We start from the raw sequence: 17,685 nt of genomic DNA, 5'->3' as shown, positions 1-17,685 counted from the left end.
GAGAGAGAGAGAGAGAGAGAGAGAGAGAGAGAGAGAGAGAGAGAGAGAGAGAGAGAGAGAGAGAGAGAGAGAGAGAGAGAGAGAGAGAGAGAGAGAGAGACGGAGGGTGTGGTCACGACAAGGCACACGTTTGTGTGTCTCTCACATCTTGGTTGTTGAGAAACTAGCCCTTCCCCAGGAACTTCCAGACATCAGATTGTACACTGAAAAACAATGTGTACACCAGTGACAGTTGGCGACTTTAAGATGAAGGAGGACAATATTTTCTATTACAGCATATTTGATGACTGCCATTCACCCAGCTCAATGTCACATCGCTAGGTTTTGGCTACTACATGATTCTCAGGTTTTCCCTATACACATTATGAGGTTGCTACAACCTAGCCTATAAATGAAAGTTTACAACGTAGGTGTACAGGTCCAGATAAACGTTTTAGTAATCAAGGTGACAGACAGTGACACATTCAATACTGCCTTGCACAGTCTTGTCTGCATCTACACCTGATCTGGGGTGTAATCATAAGTCCAACAGTTGCAAACGATAGTTTCTATTGGACAAATTCAGGTATGTTTATCCCTGTTTCGTTCCGTTTGCTTCCGTTTAAGAAAAGTTTTACAACAGAATCGTTCGAATGAATACACCCCTGATCACAAGCAAACACTGTTCAAGGTCATATTAGCCACATACAAACATCATGATCATTTTCCAATATAACGTATTTATCAAGACCTTTTCACATCAGCAGCTGTCACAAAGTGCTAATACAGAAACTCAGCCTTAAACCCCAAACAGTAAGCAATGCAGATGTAGAAGCAAGGAAAAACTCCCTTGAAAGGCAGGAACCTAGGAAGAACCCTAGAGATGAACTAGGCTATTAGGATTGGCCAGTCGTCTTCTGGCTGGCCACTCCTAAATGTTCATAGATGACCAGCAGGGTCAAATTATAATAATCAAGTGGTTGTAGAGGGTGCAACAGGTCAGTACCTCAGGAGTAATTGTCAGTTGGGTTTTCATATCCGAGCATTCAGAGATTTAGACAACAGGTGGAGAGAGAGAGAGAGAGAGAGAGAGAGAGAGAGAGAGAGAGAGCGAGAGAGAGAGAGAGAGAGAGAGAGAGAGAGAGAGAGAGAGAGAGAGAGAGAGAGAGAGAGAGAGAGAGAGGAGAGAGAGAGAGAGAGAGAGAGAGAGAGAGAGAGAGAGAGAGAGAGAGAGAGAGAGAGAGAGAGAGAGAGAGAGAGAGAGAGAGAGAGAGAGAGAGAGAGAGAGAGAGAGAGAGAGAGAGAGAGAGAGAGAGAGAGAGAGAGAGAGAGAGAGAGAGAGAGAGAGAGAGAGAGAGAGAGAGAGAGAGAGAGAGAGTCGAAAACAGCAGGTCCAGGACAAGGTAGCACGTCCAGTGAACAGGTCAGGGGTCCGTAGCAGCAGGCAGAACAGTTGAATCTGGAGCAGCAGCACAACCAGGTGGACTGGGGACAGCCAGGAGTCATCAGGCCAGGTGGTCCTGAGGCATGGTCCTAGAGCTCTGGTCATTCGGGAGGGGAGGGAAAGAAGGAGAGAGAGAGAGTTAAAGGGAGCATACTTAAATTCACACAGGACACCAGATCACTGCTCGTTGTATAATTTTTTATCGCATCTACTTGCTCTCCTCCACTTACCTTTTCTCTTCGCTTGTGGACTTCAGTGCACAACACATCAGATGTCTGTGACCAGGCGAAAAAAACGAAGTTGTCACCAAAAGTGACCTGTTTCAAGATTCTAGGTGTATGTCGCACGTCACTTCACAGGAGAAGCATTTGATTTGATTTGATTTTTTAAAAACCAATCTGCTCACCTGCAACCAATCTCCATTAGCCACAAGCCACCACTGTGGGAAGCATTGGAGTCAACATGGGCCAGCATCCCTGTGGAATGCTTTCGACACCTTGTAGAGTCAATGCCCTGACAACTCAACAAATGTTTCGTTTACTCAGTGTATTTCAGCTAGCACATCAATTAGTTGAATCGACATGCATTGATTTGGAAACAGATCTGGCGAGATCCATAAAAATGGATGATCTTTTCTCTTCCGACATAATGAAATACCTGTATTACATCACATTTGCTCCATAATTATTATTATCTTGATGAAAAACCCTGTTAGGCTTTGTACTATGTTATAACTTACGTCAACATTCCACCTTAATTCGCTCTAACTTCATGGAAAAAGGATTAATTCAATAAATAAAGCAACTCATCTTTTACTGCGAAAAATAAATTTCCTGGACTTATGGGCAGTTTTCCCTAAATGTATTACACTGAATGAAAAAATCCCATAAGCGCTTAGACAGTCATTTAATGCTTTTTTTTTTCTCTCTATCAAATGATCCATAAAGAGACCACTCTAAACCTCTCAGAATACTTTATGCACCCCTTACGTATGGGTGTGCAAGGTTGTATATTATTATTATTTCCATTAACAAATCTCCAGTAATCGATTATACGCACATACAATTTCAACATTTTCCCATATATCTTCAACGAATCAATATATGATGTAGGAAATCTTATGTACTCACATTAATGAACCGCTACATGTGCATTTCCAATGACTCTCCATCCATACACTCCCAGCGGAACCCAAAAACGTTAGTTTCCCGGACGCTGTCCGGACGGTCATGGGAATAATGCTCCACACGTATCGTCTACGGTTCCCTGGACTTCCAGAAATTATAGGCTTGCAGCTACTTTCTAAAATAACATCTAGCAGTTAATAATAACACCCCGTGATATTCTATGATTGGCAGTGTTGAACGGAACCCCAAGATAACACTACATCTCAAAACGTATTATCCAAATTTAAATCAGCTTATAATACACGGCAGGTAGGGCAAGGTTGCAAGACAAGGTTGCAAGATCTAATCCCCGAGCTGACAAGATAAAAAACATGTGTCGTTCTGCCCCTGAACAAGGCAGTTATCCCACTGTTCCTAGGCTGTCATTGAAAATAAGAATTTATTCTAAACTGACTTGCCTAGTTAAATTAAAAAATACACATTCATAATCTTATTATCCAAACTTCAGATTAACCCTTATTTCCACACGCGCACAACTCTCATTCACATTCACACAATACTGTTCCCAAAACATACTTTATCAATTAGTTGTTTTCTAAAATATTTTTTATAACCTGCAGGAACATTTTCTAATTTCTATCTCGGTGTTAGGTCCTAAGAAAATGCAACTCATACGTTTACATCTTACAATACTAACCCATGGTACAGGGTCTCATAACCTTAAAACAGCAGTAACCTCAGGATTTATTTCTAAAATGGGGTTTGTTCTAAAACAATTACAGATGCACCTTACTATCTTATACTATATCATTATAATGCATTCTCTAATGCATTCTCTAATATTTATACAGCACTTTTTTTGAGTCCACACAGGTCTCTAACCCACACAGGGTTTTTTGCTGGACTCTGTTTAATGTGATTTTCTCTACACAGTCAAATCCAGACTGGAGCTTTGAAAACACATGATGTAGCAAGTGACCTGAGAATGAAGTCTTAACTAGTCCACACAGGTCTTGTTTCCATCCAGTCCACAGAGGTTTGGATGGTCATCCGCCCCCCAAGGTGCTGGTCATACATCAGGTCCACACAGATTTAGATGCTCAAGTTATTTTGGTCATAAGTAGTTTCCACAGGTTTGGATGCTAACGTTAATTGGTCTTAACTAGTTCATACTGATCCTAGTCGTCATCCGATACACACAGATTTGGAAGTTAGCGTCAGATGGCAGATCCCTCGGAACCCCAATGCACATTTTTTATTTAAAAAAATGCTATTGTTTCCAAGAAATGTCAGTCTCACCTTATTTCTCTGTCTCTGTTCAGAACATTGTAACCACCCGCCTGACACCCTCCTTCAGATCTTAGGCAGGTCCCTGGCTTCTCCTTCAGTGGAGAGCGGGTTTCCCTTAAGCCACTAAGTGTGGCCTCGTGCACAGTTAAACCCAGGTCCTCAGGAGCCATCACCAGATGGAGTTTGGTGTCCCATCTGGGCCGCCAAATATTGTGGTGAAAATTCTAACCAAGTGAGAGAGACTTTGTCATTTCTTCAAACAAACAATCATCTTTATTCAATATCGGTGAATTATTGAAATAATGAGACTAGTCAAAGAAAAAGTACAAATACGTACTTTTTCTTTGACTAGTCTCATTATTTCAATAATTCACCGATATTGAATAAAGATGATTGTTTGAAGAAATGACAAAGTCTCTCTCACTTGGTTAGAATTTTCACCACAATATTTGGCGTACTTGATTTATTTGATATTGTAATGAAACAGGCAGGGAGCAGGTCTCGAACCCTCGACCTTCTAGCCCGAGGTCCGGCGCGCTATCGACTGTGCCGCAAAAGCATGCTCGAGCGGCAGAGTAGATTTCCGCGCTTATAAACCCAGGGTCGTTACACTACTCCCTCCTTTCAAAGAGCGCGTCCTCGCGCTAGCTTGCGACTTTACGTCTTACAGGAACGCGCTCACCGGCCAAGCACACGCACTGTCGTGGATGCAAGGTCCGATCACTTCTGACACCAGTGTACTGAAACAGCAGGGAGCAGGTCTCGAACCCTCGACCTTCTAGCCCAAGGTCCGGCGCGCTATCGACTGTGCCGCAAAAGCATGCTCGTGCGGCAGAGTCGATTTCCGCACTTATAAACCCAGAGTCGTTACAATATTAATTTTTAACAATTAATATTTAACTCAACTTTACAGACAATGCAGAGTTTTTATATGGTTGACACTAAAATCCGTAGTCAGGGCTGGTTCCACCCCTCCCATGCTGATCCCATGCTGGGTTCATCCTGTGGTTATCTCAACCCGGTGCCGTTTTAACCTGACCCTGGCTTAGTTTCCCAGAAGCCAGGATGATTAGAACAATTAGGGATTGTTCCAAACTCTTTCAGGTTATCTCTATCTCGGGTCACACAAACCATATCTTGTCTATGGAATGCCAGCTTTAGGATTTTATCAAAAAGTCATTGTCAGCTCAAGCTGTTTCTATCACAATCCATTTCTTGACCACACGTCCAGACTAACTGCAGGAAGCTAGAGTGGAATCCATAAAAACACAGCATCAGTAGGACAGAAATATGTTACTGTTAGTTAAATATTAATTGTTAAACATTAATATCAAATAAATCAGGTAAATACGTACTTTTTCTTTTACAATCCTTACATTTTCATAACCCTTGACTAATTCCACATATTGTTGTGTTCCAGACTGAATTCAAAATTCATTAAATATATATTTTTCCCCTCAACCATCTACACAAAATACCCCATAATTACAAAATTAAAACATGTTTTTAGAAATGTTTGCAAATTTATTGAAAAGGAAATACAGAAATATCTCATTTACATAATGTTCACACCCCTGAGTAATTTTTGGCAGCGATTACAGCTGTGAATTTTTCTGGGTAAGTCCCTAAGAGCTTTGCACATGGATTGTACAATTCTTGCCCACTATTATTTTCAAAATTCTGCAAGCACTGTCAAAATGGTTGTTGGTCATTGCTAGACAACCATTTTCAAGTTTTGCCTTAGATTTTCAACTAGATTTAAGTCAAAATTGTAACTCTGACATTTAGGAACATTCACTTATTTTTTGTAAGCAACTCCAGTGTAGATTTGGCCTTGTGTTTTAGGTTATTGTCCTGCTGAAAGGTGAATTTATCTCCCAGTGTCTGGTGGAAAACAGACCCAGGTTTTCCTCTAGGATTTTGCCTGTGCTTAGCTCCATTCTGTTTCTATTTTATTCTGAAAAACTCCCGAGTCTTTAATGATTACAGGCATACCTATAACATGATGAGGCCACCACTATTCTTCAAAATATGGAGAGTGATACTCAGTAATGTGTTGCATTGGATTTGCCCTAAACATAACACTTTGTATTCAGAACAAAAAGTGAATTGCTTTGCCACATTTTTTGCTGTATTTCTTTAGTACCTTTTTGCGAACAGGATGCATGTTTTGGAAAAAATATATTCTGTACAGGCTTCCTTCTTTTCACTATGTCAATTAGGTTAGTATTGTGGAGTAACTACAATGTTATTGATCCATCCTCAGTTTTTCTCCTTTCACAGCCATTTAACACTGTAACTTTTTAAATTTCACTATTGGCCGCATGGTGAAATCCCTGAGCAGTTTCCTTCCTCTCCGACAAATGAGTTAGGAGGGACGCCTGTATCTTTGTACTGACTGGGTGTATTGATACACCATCCAAAGTGTAATCAATAACTTCACCATCCTCAAAGGAATTTTTACTACCAATAAGTCCCTTCTTTGTGAGGCATTGGAAAACTCGACTGAGGGACCGTACAGATAATTGTATGTGTGGGGTACAGAGATGAGTCAGTCATTCAAAAATCATATTAGACACTATTATTGCACACAGAGTCCATGCAACTTATTATGTGCCTTGTTAAGCAAATGTATACTCCTGAACTTATTTGGGCTTGCCAGAACAAAGCGGTTGAATACTTATTGACTCAAGACATTTCAGCTTTTCATTTTTAATCATTTGTAAAAATGCCAAAAAAACATAATTCCACTTTGACATTATGGAGTATTGTGTGTAGGCCAGTGACAACAAATCTCAATTTAATCAATTTTCAGTTCATGCTATAACACAACAAAATGTGTAAAGAGTCAAGGATTGTGAAAAGTTTCTGAAGCCTGTGTGACTCCAGAGAATGCGTTAGCCACACACCTTCTGCAGGTGTGTTCAAAGAATTCAAAAAATTATTCAAAGATTTCAAGACAGTAGTAGCTTCCTGGTAGCAAGTGCATGTTATTCTGGTTACTATAGTTATTGTTACAATGATCAACCGGTAATGTGAGTTGAGCAACTTTCCAGAAACTGAGAGACAGACAACTATTGAGATTACTTTTATATTCTCTATGTACTATTTCATTTACATACAGTATTAAAGGTAATACACAACATCCGTAACACCAGCCATTTTTGCTTGTTGAATTACATTCTCAACGTTGACCATTAATGCATTTCTGTATTGGATATTGATTTGTTTCTTATATATTTCTGATATACGGTTGAAGTCGGAAGTTTCCATACACTTAGGTTGGAGTCATTAAAACTTGTTTTTCAGCCACTCCACAAATTTCTTGTTAACAAACCACAGCTTTGGCAAGTCGGTTAGGACATCTACTTTGTGCATGACACAAGTAATTTTCCCAGCAATCGTTTACAGACAGATTATTTCACTTATAGTTCACTGTGTCTGTCATGTTTTGTCTTTGATCATCATGTCTTGTCCCTGTGCTTCCCTCTGCTGGTCTTATTAGGTTCTTTCCCTCTTTCTCTCTCTCTCTCTCCTCCTCCCTCTCTCCCTCTCCCGCTCTCTCTCTCTATCGTTCCGTTCCTGCTCCCAGCTGTTTCTCATTCTCCTAACGACCTCATTTACTCTTTCACACCTGTCCCCTATTTTGCCCTCTGATTAGAGTCCCTATTTCTCCCTCTGTTTTCCGCTTCTGTCCTTGTCGGATTCTTGTTTGATGTTTGCTGTCCTGTGTCCTTGTTCCGCCCTGTCGTGTTTTTGCCTTCTTCAGATGCTGCGTGTGAGCAGGTGTCTATGTCAGCTACGGCCTGTGCCTTCCTGAAGCGACCTGCAGTCTGTGGTCGCGTCTCCAGTCGTTCCTCTCTACTGACGAGAGGATTTCAGTTTCCTGTTTTGGATTTACCTTTGATATATCCAGGAGAATCATTGTTTGTTTGATACTGGAATAAAGACTCTGTTTCTATTACGTCGCTTTTGGGTCCTCATTCACCAGCATAACAGAAGAATCCGACCAAGATGGACCCAGCGACTACGGATTCTCTCAACACTGCCGTCAAGTTCCAGGGAGCAATGCTCGGCAGACACGAGCAGGAATTGTCTGCTGCTCGTCATGCCGTTGAGACCCTGGCCGCTCAGGTCTCCGACCTGTCAGGACAGTTTCAGAGTCTTCGTCTCGTGCCACCAGCTACTTCCTGGTCTTCCGAGTCTCCGGAACCTAGGGTTAATAACCCACCATGTTACTCTGGGCAGCCCACTGAGTGTCGCTCCTTTCTCACCCAGTGTGATATTGTGTTCTCTCTCCAGCCCAACACATACTCAAGAGAGAGAGCTCGGATCGCTTACGTCATATCACTCCTTACTGGTCGGGCTCGGGAGTGGGGCACAGCTATCTGGGAGGCAAGGGCTGAGTGTTCTAACGTTTATCAGAACTTTAAAGAGGAGATGATACGGGTTTTTGATCGTTCAGTTTTTGGGAAGGAGGCTTCCAGGGCCCTGGCTTCCCTATGTCAAGGTGATCGATCCATAACGGATTACTCGATAGAGTTTCGCACTCTTGCTGCATCCAGTGACTGGAACGAGCCGGCGTTGCTCGCTCGTTTTCTGGAGGGACTCCACGCTGAGGTTAAGGATGAGATTCTCTCCCGGGAGGTTCCTTCCAGCGTGGACTCTTTGATTGCACTCGCCATCCGCATAGAACGACGGGTAGATCTTCGTCACCGAGCTCGTGAAAGAGAGCTCGCGTTAACGGTGTTTCCCCTCTCCGCATCTCAACCATCTCCTCCCACCGGCTCTGAGACTGAGCCCATGCAGCTGGGAGGTATTCGCATCTCGACTAAGGAGAGGGAACGGAGAATCACCAACCGCCTTTGCCTCTATTGCGGTTCTGCTGGACATTTTGTCATGTCATGTCCAGTAAAAGCCAGAGCTCATCAGTAAGCGGAGGGCTACTGGTGAGCGCTACTACTCAAGTCTCTCCATCAAGATCCTGTACTACCTTGTCGGTCCATCTACGCTGGACCGGTTCGGCTGCTTCCTGCAGTGCCTTGATAGACTCTGGGGCTGAGGGTTGTTTTATGGACGAAGCATGGGCTCGGAAACATGACATTCCTCTCAGACAGTTAGGGAAGCCCACGCCCATGTTCGCCTTAGATGGTAGTCTTCTCCCCAGTATCAGATGTGAGACACTACCTTTAACCCTCACAGTATCTGGTAACCACAGTGAGACCATTTCCTTTTTGATTTTTCGTTCACCTTTTACACCTGTTGTTTTGGGTCATCCCTGGCTAGTATGTCATAATCCTTCTATTAATTGGTCTAGTAATTCTATCCTATCCTGGAACGTTTCTTGTCATGTGAATTGTTTAATGTCTGCTATTCCTCCTGTTTCTTCTGTCCCCTCTACTCAGGAGGAACCTGGTGATTTGACAGGAGTGCCGGAGGAATATCATGATCTGCGCACGGTCTTCAGTCGGTCCAGAGCCAACTCTCTTCCTCCTCACCGGTCGTATGATTGTTGTATTGATCTCCTTCCGGGGACCACTCCCCCTCGGGGTAGACTATACTCTCTGTCGGCTCCCGAACGTAAGGCTCTCGAGGATTATCTGTCTGTTTCTCTCGACGCCGGTACCGTGGTGCCTTCTTCCTCTCCCGCCGGAGCGGGGTTTTTCTTTGTTAAGAAGAAGGACGGTACTCTGCGCCCCTGCGTGGATTATCGAGGGCTGAATGACATAACGGTTAAGAATCGTTATCCGCTTCCCCTTATGTCGTCAGCCTTCGAGATTCTGCAGGGAGCCAGGTTCTTTACTAAGTTGGACCTTCGCAACGCTTACCATCTCGTGCGCATCAGAGAGGGGGACGAGTGGAAAACGGCGTTTAACACTCCGTTAGGGCATTTTGAATACCGGGTTCTGCCGTTCGGTCTCGCTAATGCTCCAGCTGTCTTTCAGGCATTAGTTTATGATGTACTGAGAGACATGCTGAACATCTTTGTTTTCGTTTACCTTGACGATATCCAGATTTTTTCACCGTCTCTCGAGATTCATGTTCAGCACGTTCGACGTGTACTCCAGCGCCTTTTAGAGAATTGTCTCTACGTGAAGGCTGAGAAGTGCGCCTTTCATGTCTCCTCTGTCACATTTCTCGGTTCTGTTATTTCCGCTGAAGGCATTCAGATGGATCCCGCTAAGGTCCAGGCTGTCAGCGATTGGCCCGTCCCTAAGTCACGTGTCGAGTTGCAGCGCTTTCTCGGTTTCGCTAATTTCTATCGGCGTTTCATTCGTAATTTCGGTCAAGTGGCTGCCCCTCTCACAGCTCTGACTTCTGTCAAGACTTGCTTTAAGTGGTCCGGTTCCGCCCAGGGAGCTTTTGATCTCCTCAAGAAGCGTTTTACATCCGCTCCTATCCTTGTTACTCCTGACGTCACTAAACAATTCATTGTCGAGGTTGACGCTTCAGAGGTGGGCGTGGGAGCCATTCTGTCCCAGCGCTTCCATTCTGACGATAAGGTTCATCCTTGCGCTTACTTTTCTCATCGCCTGTCGCCATCGGAACGCAACTATGATGTGGGTAACCGCGAACTGCTCGCCATCCGCTTAGCCATAGGCGAATGGCGACAGTGGTTGGAGGGGGCGACCGTCCCTTTTGTCGTTTGGACTGACCATAAGAACCTTGAGTACATCCGTTCTGCCAAACGACTTAATGCACGTCAAGCTCGTTGGGCGTTGTTTTTCGCTCGTTTCGAGTTCGTGATTTCCTATCGCCCGGGAAATAAGAACACCAAGCCTGATGCCTTATCCCGTCTCTTTAGTTCTGCTGTGGCTTCTACCGATCCCGAGGGGATTCTCCCTGAAGGGCGTGTTGTCGGGTTGACTGTCTGGGGAATTGAGAGACAGGTAAAGCAAGCACTCACTCACACCGCGTCGCCGCGCGCTTGTCCTAGTAACCTTCTGTTCGTTCCTGTCTCTACTCGTCTGGCTGTTCTTCAGTGGGCTCACTCTGCCAAGTTAGCTGGCCACCCCGGCGTTCGGGGTACGCTTGCTTCTATTCGCCAGCGGTTTTGGTGGCCTACTCAGGAGCGTGACACGCGCCGTTTCGTGGCTGCTTGTTCGGACTGCGCGCAGACTAAGTCAGGTAACTCTCCTCCTGCCGGTCGTCTCAGACCGCTTCCCATTCCTTCTCGACCATGGTCTCACATCGCCTTAGACTTTATTACCGGTCTGCCTTCGTCTGCGGGGAAGACTGTGAGAGCCGCCAATAAACGTAGGATTAAGAGTCCTAGGTATTGTCGCGGTCAGAGAGTGTGGCTTTCCACTCGTAACCTTCCCCTTACGACAGCTTCTCGCAAGTTGACTCCGCGGTTCATTGGTCCGTTCCGTGTCTCTCAGGTCGTCAATCCTGTCGCTGTGCGACTGCTTCTTCCGCGACATCTTCGTCGCGTCCACCCTGTCTTCCATGTCTCTTGTGTCAAGCCTTTTCTTCGCGCCCCCGTTCGTCTTCCCTCCCCCCCCCCCGTCCTTGTCGAGGGCGCTCCTATTTACAAGGTACGGAAGATCATGGACATGCGTTCTCGGGGACGTGGTCACCAGTACTTTGTGGTTTGGGAGGGTTACGGTCCTGAGGAGAGGAGTTGGGTTCCATCTCGGGACGTGCTGGACCGTTCGTTGATTGATGATTTCCTTCGTTGCCGCCAGGGTTCCTCCTCGAGTGCGCCAGGAGGCGCTCGGTGAGTGGGGGGGTACTGTCATGTTTTGTCTTTGATCATCATGTCTTGTCCCTGTGCTTCCCTCTGCTGGTCTTATTAGGTTCTTTCCCTCTTTCTCTCTCTCTCTCTCCTCCTCCCTCTCTCCCTCTCCCGCTCTCTCTCTCTATCGTTCCGTTCCTGCTCCCAGCTGTTTCTCATTCTCCTAACGACCTCATTTACTCTTTCACACCTGTCCCCTATTTTGCCCTCTGATTAGAGTCCCTATTTCTCCCTCTGTTTTCCGCTTCTGTCCTTGTCGGATTCTTGTTTGATGTTTGCTGTCCTGTGTCCTTGTTCCGCCCTGTCGTGTTTTTGCCTTCTTCAGATGCTGCGTGTGAGCAGGTGTCTATGTCAGCTACGGCCTGTGCCTTCCTGAAGCGACCTGCAGTCTGTGGTCGCGTCTCCAGTCGTTCCTCTCTACTGACGAGAGGATTTCAGTTTCCTGTTTTGGATTTACCTTTGATATATCCAGGAGAATCATTGTTTGTTTGATACTGGAATAAAGACTCTGTTTCTATTACGTCGCTTTTGGGTCCTCATTCACCAGCATAACAGTGTCACAATTCCAGTGGGTCAGAAGTTTACATACACTAAGTTGACTAAGTTATTGTTCTATTGATCAACCGGTAACGTTAGTTCTGCAACTTTCAGAAAATGAGAGACAGACAACTATTGAGATTATTTTTTACATGTCTCTATGTAGTATTTAATTTACATACAGTATTAAAGGTAATACACAACATCAGTACCACCAGTCATTTTTGTTTGTTGAATTACATTCTCAATTTTGAACATTATTGCATTTCTGTATTGGATATTGATTTGTTCTATTTGTTATATATATATGATATAATTTCTTCGGTATTACATGTACAATTCCTATTGTTGTTGCTGTTTTCGTAATGTTTATGTGTATCACTTTACTTTGACAACATCGACCTTGTCATTACTGCCTATTGAATTTCAGAGAGAGAGAGAGAGAGAGAGAGAGAGAGAGAGAGAGAGAGAGGTAACATTATGAGATTGCTACAACCTAGCCTATAAATTAAAGTTCACAACTTAGATGCACAGGTCGAGATAAACATTTTAGTAATCAAGGTGACAGACAGTGACACATTCAATACTGCCTTGCACAGTCTAGTCTGCATCTATACCTGATCAGGGGTGTAATCATTAGTCCAACAGTTGCATTCTGTTTCGTTCTGTTTGTTTCCGTTAAAGAAAAGAATTGGACGAATGAATACAGCCCTGATCACAAGCAAACACTTTCATAGCAGCCACACACTTTCATAGCAGTCACATACAAACATCATGATCATTTTCCAATACAATTTACTCATAAAACCTTTTAACATCAGCAGTTTTCCCAAGTGCTAATACAGAAACTCAGCCTTAAACCTCAAACAGCAAGCAATGCAGATGTAGAAGCACGGTGTGCTAGGAAAAGCTCCCTTGAAAGGTAGGAACCTAGGAAGAACCCTAGAGAGGAACCAGACTCTTAGGGGTGGCCAGTCCTCTTCTGGTTATGCCAGGTGGAGATTATAAGAGTACACGGCCATTAAGGCCAGATTGTTCTTCAAGATGTTCAAACGTTCATAGATGACCAGCAGGGTCAAACAATAATCATAGTTGCAGAGGGTGCAACAGGTCACTACCTCAGGAGTAAATGTCAGTTGGGTTTTCATAGCCAAACATTCAGAGGTTTAGACAACATGTGTGGTAGAGAGAAAGAAAGAAAGAAAGAAAGAAAGAAAGAACGAAAGAACGAAAGAAAGAAAGAAAGAAAGAAAGAAAGAAAGAAAGAAAGAAAGAAAGGAGAGATTTGAATACAGCAGGTCCGAAACAAGCTACCACGTCTGGTGAACCGGTCAGGGTTCCATAGCCGCAGGCAGAACAGTTGAAACTGGAGCAGCAGCAGCACAACCAGGTGGACTGGGGACGGCCAGGAATCATCAGGCCAGGTAGTCCTGAGGCATGTCCTAGGGCTCTGATCCTCCAGAGTTAGAGGGAGCATACTTAAATTCACACAGGACACCAGATCAGTTATCGTTGTATAATTTAACATCTACTCGCTCCTCTTACCTTTTCCGTTTGCTTGTGGACTTCAGTGCACAACACATCAGGTGTCTATGACCAGGAGAGAAAAAAACATAGTTGTCACCATACGTGACCCGTTTCAAGAAACTAGGTGTATGTCGCACGTCACTTCACAGGAGAGGCATTTGATTCAAAAAAAAAAATCACCAATCTGCTCACCTGCAACCAATTTCCATTAGCCATGAGCCACCACTGTGGGTAGTATTGGAGCCAACATGGGCCAGCATCCCTGTGGAACGCTTTCGACACCTTGTAGAGTCCATACCCTGACAACTCAACTAATGTTTGGTATACTCAGTGTATTTCACCTGGCACATCAATTATGAGAAACTAATTGTGACTAAAACTCAGCCGGGACACGCTGTCACGCCCTGACCTTAGAGATCCTTTTTATGTCTCTATTTTGGTTTGGTCAGGGCGTGAGTTGGGGTGGGCATTCTATGTTTTGTGTTCTATGTTTTCTATTTCTGTGTGTTTGGCCGGGTGTGGTTCTCAATCAGAGGCAGCTGTCTATCGTTGTCTCTGATTGAGAACCATACTTAGGTAGCCTTTTCCCACCTGTGTTTGGTGGGTAGGTGTTTTCTGTTTTTTGCGTCTGCACCAGACAGAACTGTTTCGGTCGTTCTCTTTGTTGGTTTTGTTATTCAGTGTTCAGTATTATTAATAAATCATGAACACTTACCACGCTGCGCTTTGGTCACCTTCTTCAAAAGACGACCGTTACACACGCTGTAAATGGTGCAATCCATCTCCTGTCACACACGAATGTAGTTAATCACAGGGAACTCCAATCCTGCTACCTGGGACTGCCATTCTAAAACCATTACCAAAAGTCTAAAATCTCTTGGTGAAGTCGTTAGATGTTGTACGGAAGTTATTTAGTATTTTTACAACAGGCTCAACTTTTATGTCGGGTTTTTTATTTGCTTGCTCGCAATGATATCAATTACAATGGCAACATTGATAATCCCACTTATGACAATAAAAACATCATTTTTTTCAAATCATCAACATTTCAAACTCTCATCTCCAGTTCAGACCCATCCTGAATATTAGCCCAGATCAGTCCTACAACTTTGTATTTACCAAGCTCTGTTTTAAAAGGCGTTGTACTAAAGGGCCTTGCAGCCAACTCATGTCTTCTTCAAAAAGTATGCATCTTTTGCGTTTGTGGCATTGGGCAGTCACTGTCACAGTGCCAATGGTTCACGTGATCACAAAGCCAATCCAGTTGTCGCAACATCGGTGGGACACACACACCAGCAGCAGCCTCCCTCCTTGTCTCATTCACCCTTTTCAGATTGGGAACATACCGGTCCCGAATCTTTCTCCATGTTTCCTTGATATCAGTATCGATTTTCAAATTTTGTGATATCTCCCTCAAGCTGTTGTCTTTTTGCGTGATTGTCCGAATTCAACCATAAAAGTTCTCGTATTGTCTCACCAGCTCGCACGGACGCTCCTCAAAACCGGACAGAAACATAGACATAATTGCACGTAGTGTAACAGTCCTGACCTGTTTTATGTTGTTTTTATGTGTTTATGGTCAGGGCATGTGTTTTGGGTGGGCAGTCTATGTTATTCGTTTCTATGTTGGTTTTGGTTTGCCTGGTATGGCTCTTGATTAGAGGCAGGTGGTTTGCGTTTTCCTCTAATCAAGAGTCATATTTAGGTAGGGCATTCTCACTGTTTGTTTGTGGGTGATTGTCTCCTGTGATGTCTTTCGTCGTTGTGTTCGATGTATTCACTTTCGGAGCTGTTTGGCTGTTCGTATGTTTCGATGTACGTTCCTGTTCGTGAGTTTACGTTTGTCTATGTAAGTTTATGTTCAGGTTGCGTCAACGTCGTTTTGTTATTTTGTAAGTTTTGAAAGTGTTTTGTTTTGTTTAGTCTACGTCGTATTTGTAATAAAAATGGCTTATTTCCCTGACTCCGCATTTTGGTCTGAAGATCCTTCTCTCCTCACCTCATCTGAGGATGAGGAAAGCGACAGCCGTTACACGTAGCAAATCTCGAAATAAAAGCACAAAAAGGAAGCTTGCAAGTAGTAGAAGCGAAGTAGCAGAACATCAATCTCTTCTCAGTTTATACCAGATGTGATGTAGACACAGGGGCGGGACTTCCGTTGCAAAAATCACTCAATACTAGCTCCCAGTCTTCACAGGGAATGATAATTATGTTTATAAATTAAATATTGTCTACTCAAGAAATGTTTCATTGCAGGTGTCGGGTCTCAGATTTCAGGTAGAACATTTGTGTAATCTCTGGAGACCCCTTTAGGCTTCAGACAAACCATCTAATCCACAGCAGGAAATTGCATATATGGGCATTGCCTTCAGTATTGGAATGCAGTCTTGGCGCAATAACTCCATATATGGGCACAGACTTTCATATTGGAATGTGGCCCGGAACAGGAACTCCATATATGTGCACCGGCATTCATATTGAAACACAGCCCTGAAGCAGGAACTCCTATACGGCCCCAGACACCAATATTGAAATGTGGCCTATTAGAAAGGAATTCCATACATGGACATAGAGCCGTGACCAGCCATGCCAATCTGCTCCACCATTGGCACCCCAATGGTGGAACAAACTCCCTCACGACGCCAGGTCAGCGGAGTCAATCACCACCTTCCGGAGATACCTGAAACCCCACCTCTTTAAGGAATACCTAGGATAGGATAAAGTAATCCTCCTAACCCCCCCCTCCCCCTTAAAAGAGTTAGATGCACTATTGTAAAGTGGTTGTTCCACTGGATATCATAAGGTGAATGCACCAATTTGTAAGTCGCTCTGGATAAGAGCGTCTGCTAAATGACTTAAATGTAAAATGTAAATGCTCAACTGCACCCAATACTCATTAACTACAAGCCAAAACTGTAGGAAGCATTGGAGTCAACATGGGCCAGTTTTGGGGAGGCAGGTAGCCTAGTGGTCAGAGTGTTGGATTAGTAACCGAAAGGTTGCAAGATTAAATCCCCAAGCTGACAAGTTAAAACCTGTCATTCTGCCGCTGAACAAGGCAAGTCAGTTAGGCAAGTCAGTTAAGAACAAATTCTTGTTTTCAATGATGACCTAAAAACAGTGGGTTAACACTGTTTTTAGGTCATCATTGAAAACAAGAATTTGTTCTTAACTGACTTGCCTAGTTACATAAAGGTAAAATAAAAATCCCAGTGGAATGCTTTCGACCCCTTGTAGCGTCCTTGCCCTGACAAATTGAGACTGTTCTGAGGGCAAAAGTGGGGACGCAACTCAATATTAGGTGTTCCTAATGTTTGGTACACTCAGCTAGCACATCAATTATAAAAAATATCAGAACTTTTCCTCTGAAAAATGGATTGTGACTCAAACTCAGTCATTTCATGATTTAAATGGTGCTGTCCAACTGCTGACATGAATGTAGTTAATCACAGGGGTACCCTGACTGGGACTCAAACCCTGCTACCTGGGACTGTCATTCTAAAACCATTCCCAAAGACTAAAAACTCTTGCTGAAGTCGTTAGGAGTTGTACGAATGTTGTTTAGTGTTTTTACAATAAGTTCAACTTGTATTTTGTTTATTTTATTAGCTTGCTCGTAATGTTATCAATAACAATGACAACAATGATAATCCCACTTATGATGACAAAAACGCCATTGTTTTCAAAACATCAACATAACAAACTCTTGTCTCCAGACACATCTTGAATAATAGGTCTGACGCAGAGTTTCTGAATACATGTGACAGTAACACGGAACCCAAACCGGCTGCGCGCGTGCGCCATCGTGCGCTATCGTGCATACATTTATTTTGTCCCCCCACACCAAACGCTACGCACGACACGCAGGTTAAAATATCAAAACAAATTCTGAACCAATGACATTCATTTGGGGACAGGTCGAAAAGCATTAAACATGTATGGCAATTTAGCGAGTTAGCTTGCACTTGCTAGCTAATTTGTCCTATTTAGCTAGCTTGCTGTTGCTAGCTAATTTGTCCTGGGTTATAAACAATTAGTTGTTA

The 17,685-nt window shown here is 43.6% G+C and overlaps 1 protein-coding gene across 1 annotated transcript in view; it reads right to left on the bottom strand.

The window, feature by feature from the left end:
* The window catches only part of LOC139579716 (putative uncharacterized protein DDB_G0282499), a 45,706-nt gene extending 41,696 nt beyond the window's left edge, over window positions 1-4,010 (bottom strand). The window contains exon 1 of the mRNA XM_071408545.1: window positions 3,850-4,010. Within this exon, the coding sequence (XP_071264646.1) occupies window positions 3,850-4,010 (161 nt within the window). The remainder of the gene's footprint in view (window positions 1-3,849) is intronic.
* Window positions 4,011-17,685: the final 13,675 nt, after the last annotated feature.

The sequence above is a fragment of the Salvelinus alpinus genome, chromosome 6, assembly GCF_045679555.1.
Source record: "Salvelinus alpinus chromosome 6, SLU_Salpinus.1, whole genome shotgun sequence".
Lineage (NCBI taxonomy): Eukaryota > Metazoa > Chordata > Actinopteri > Salmoniformes > Salmonidae > Salvelinus > Salvelinus alpinus.
This window is presented reverse-complemented; position numbering and strand designations above follow the sequence as displayed.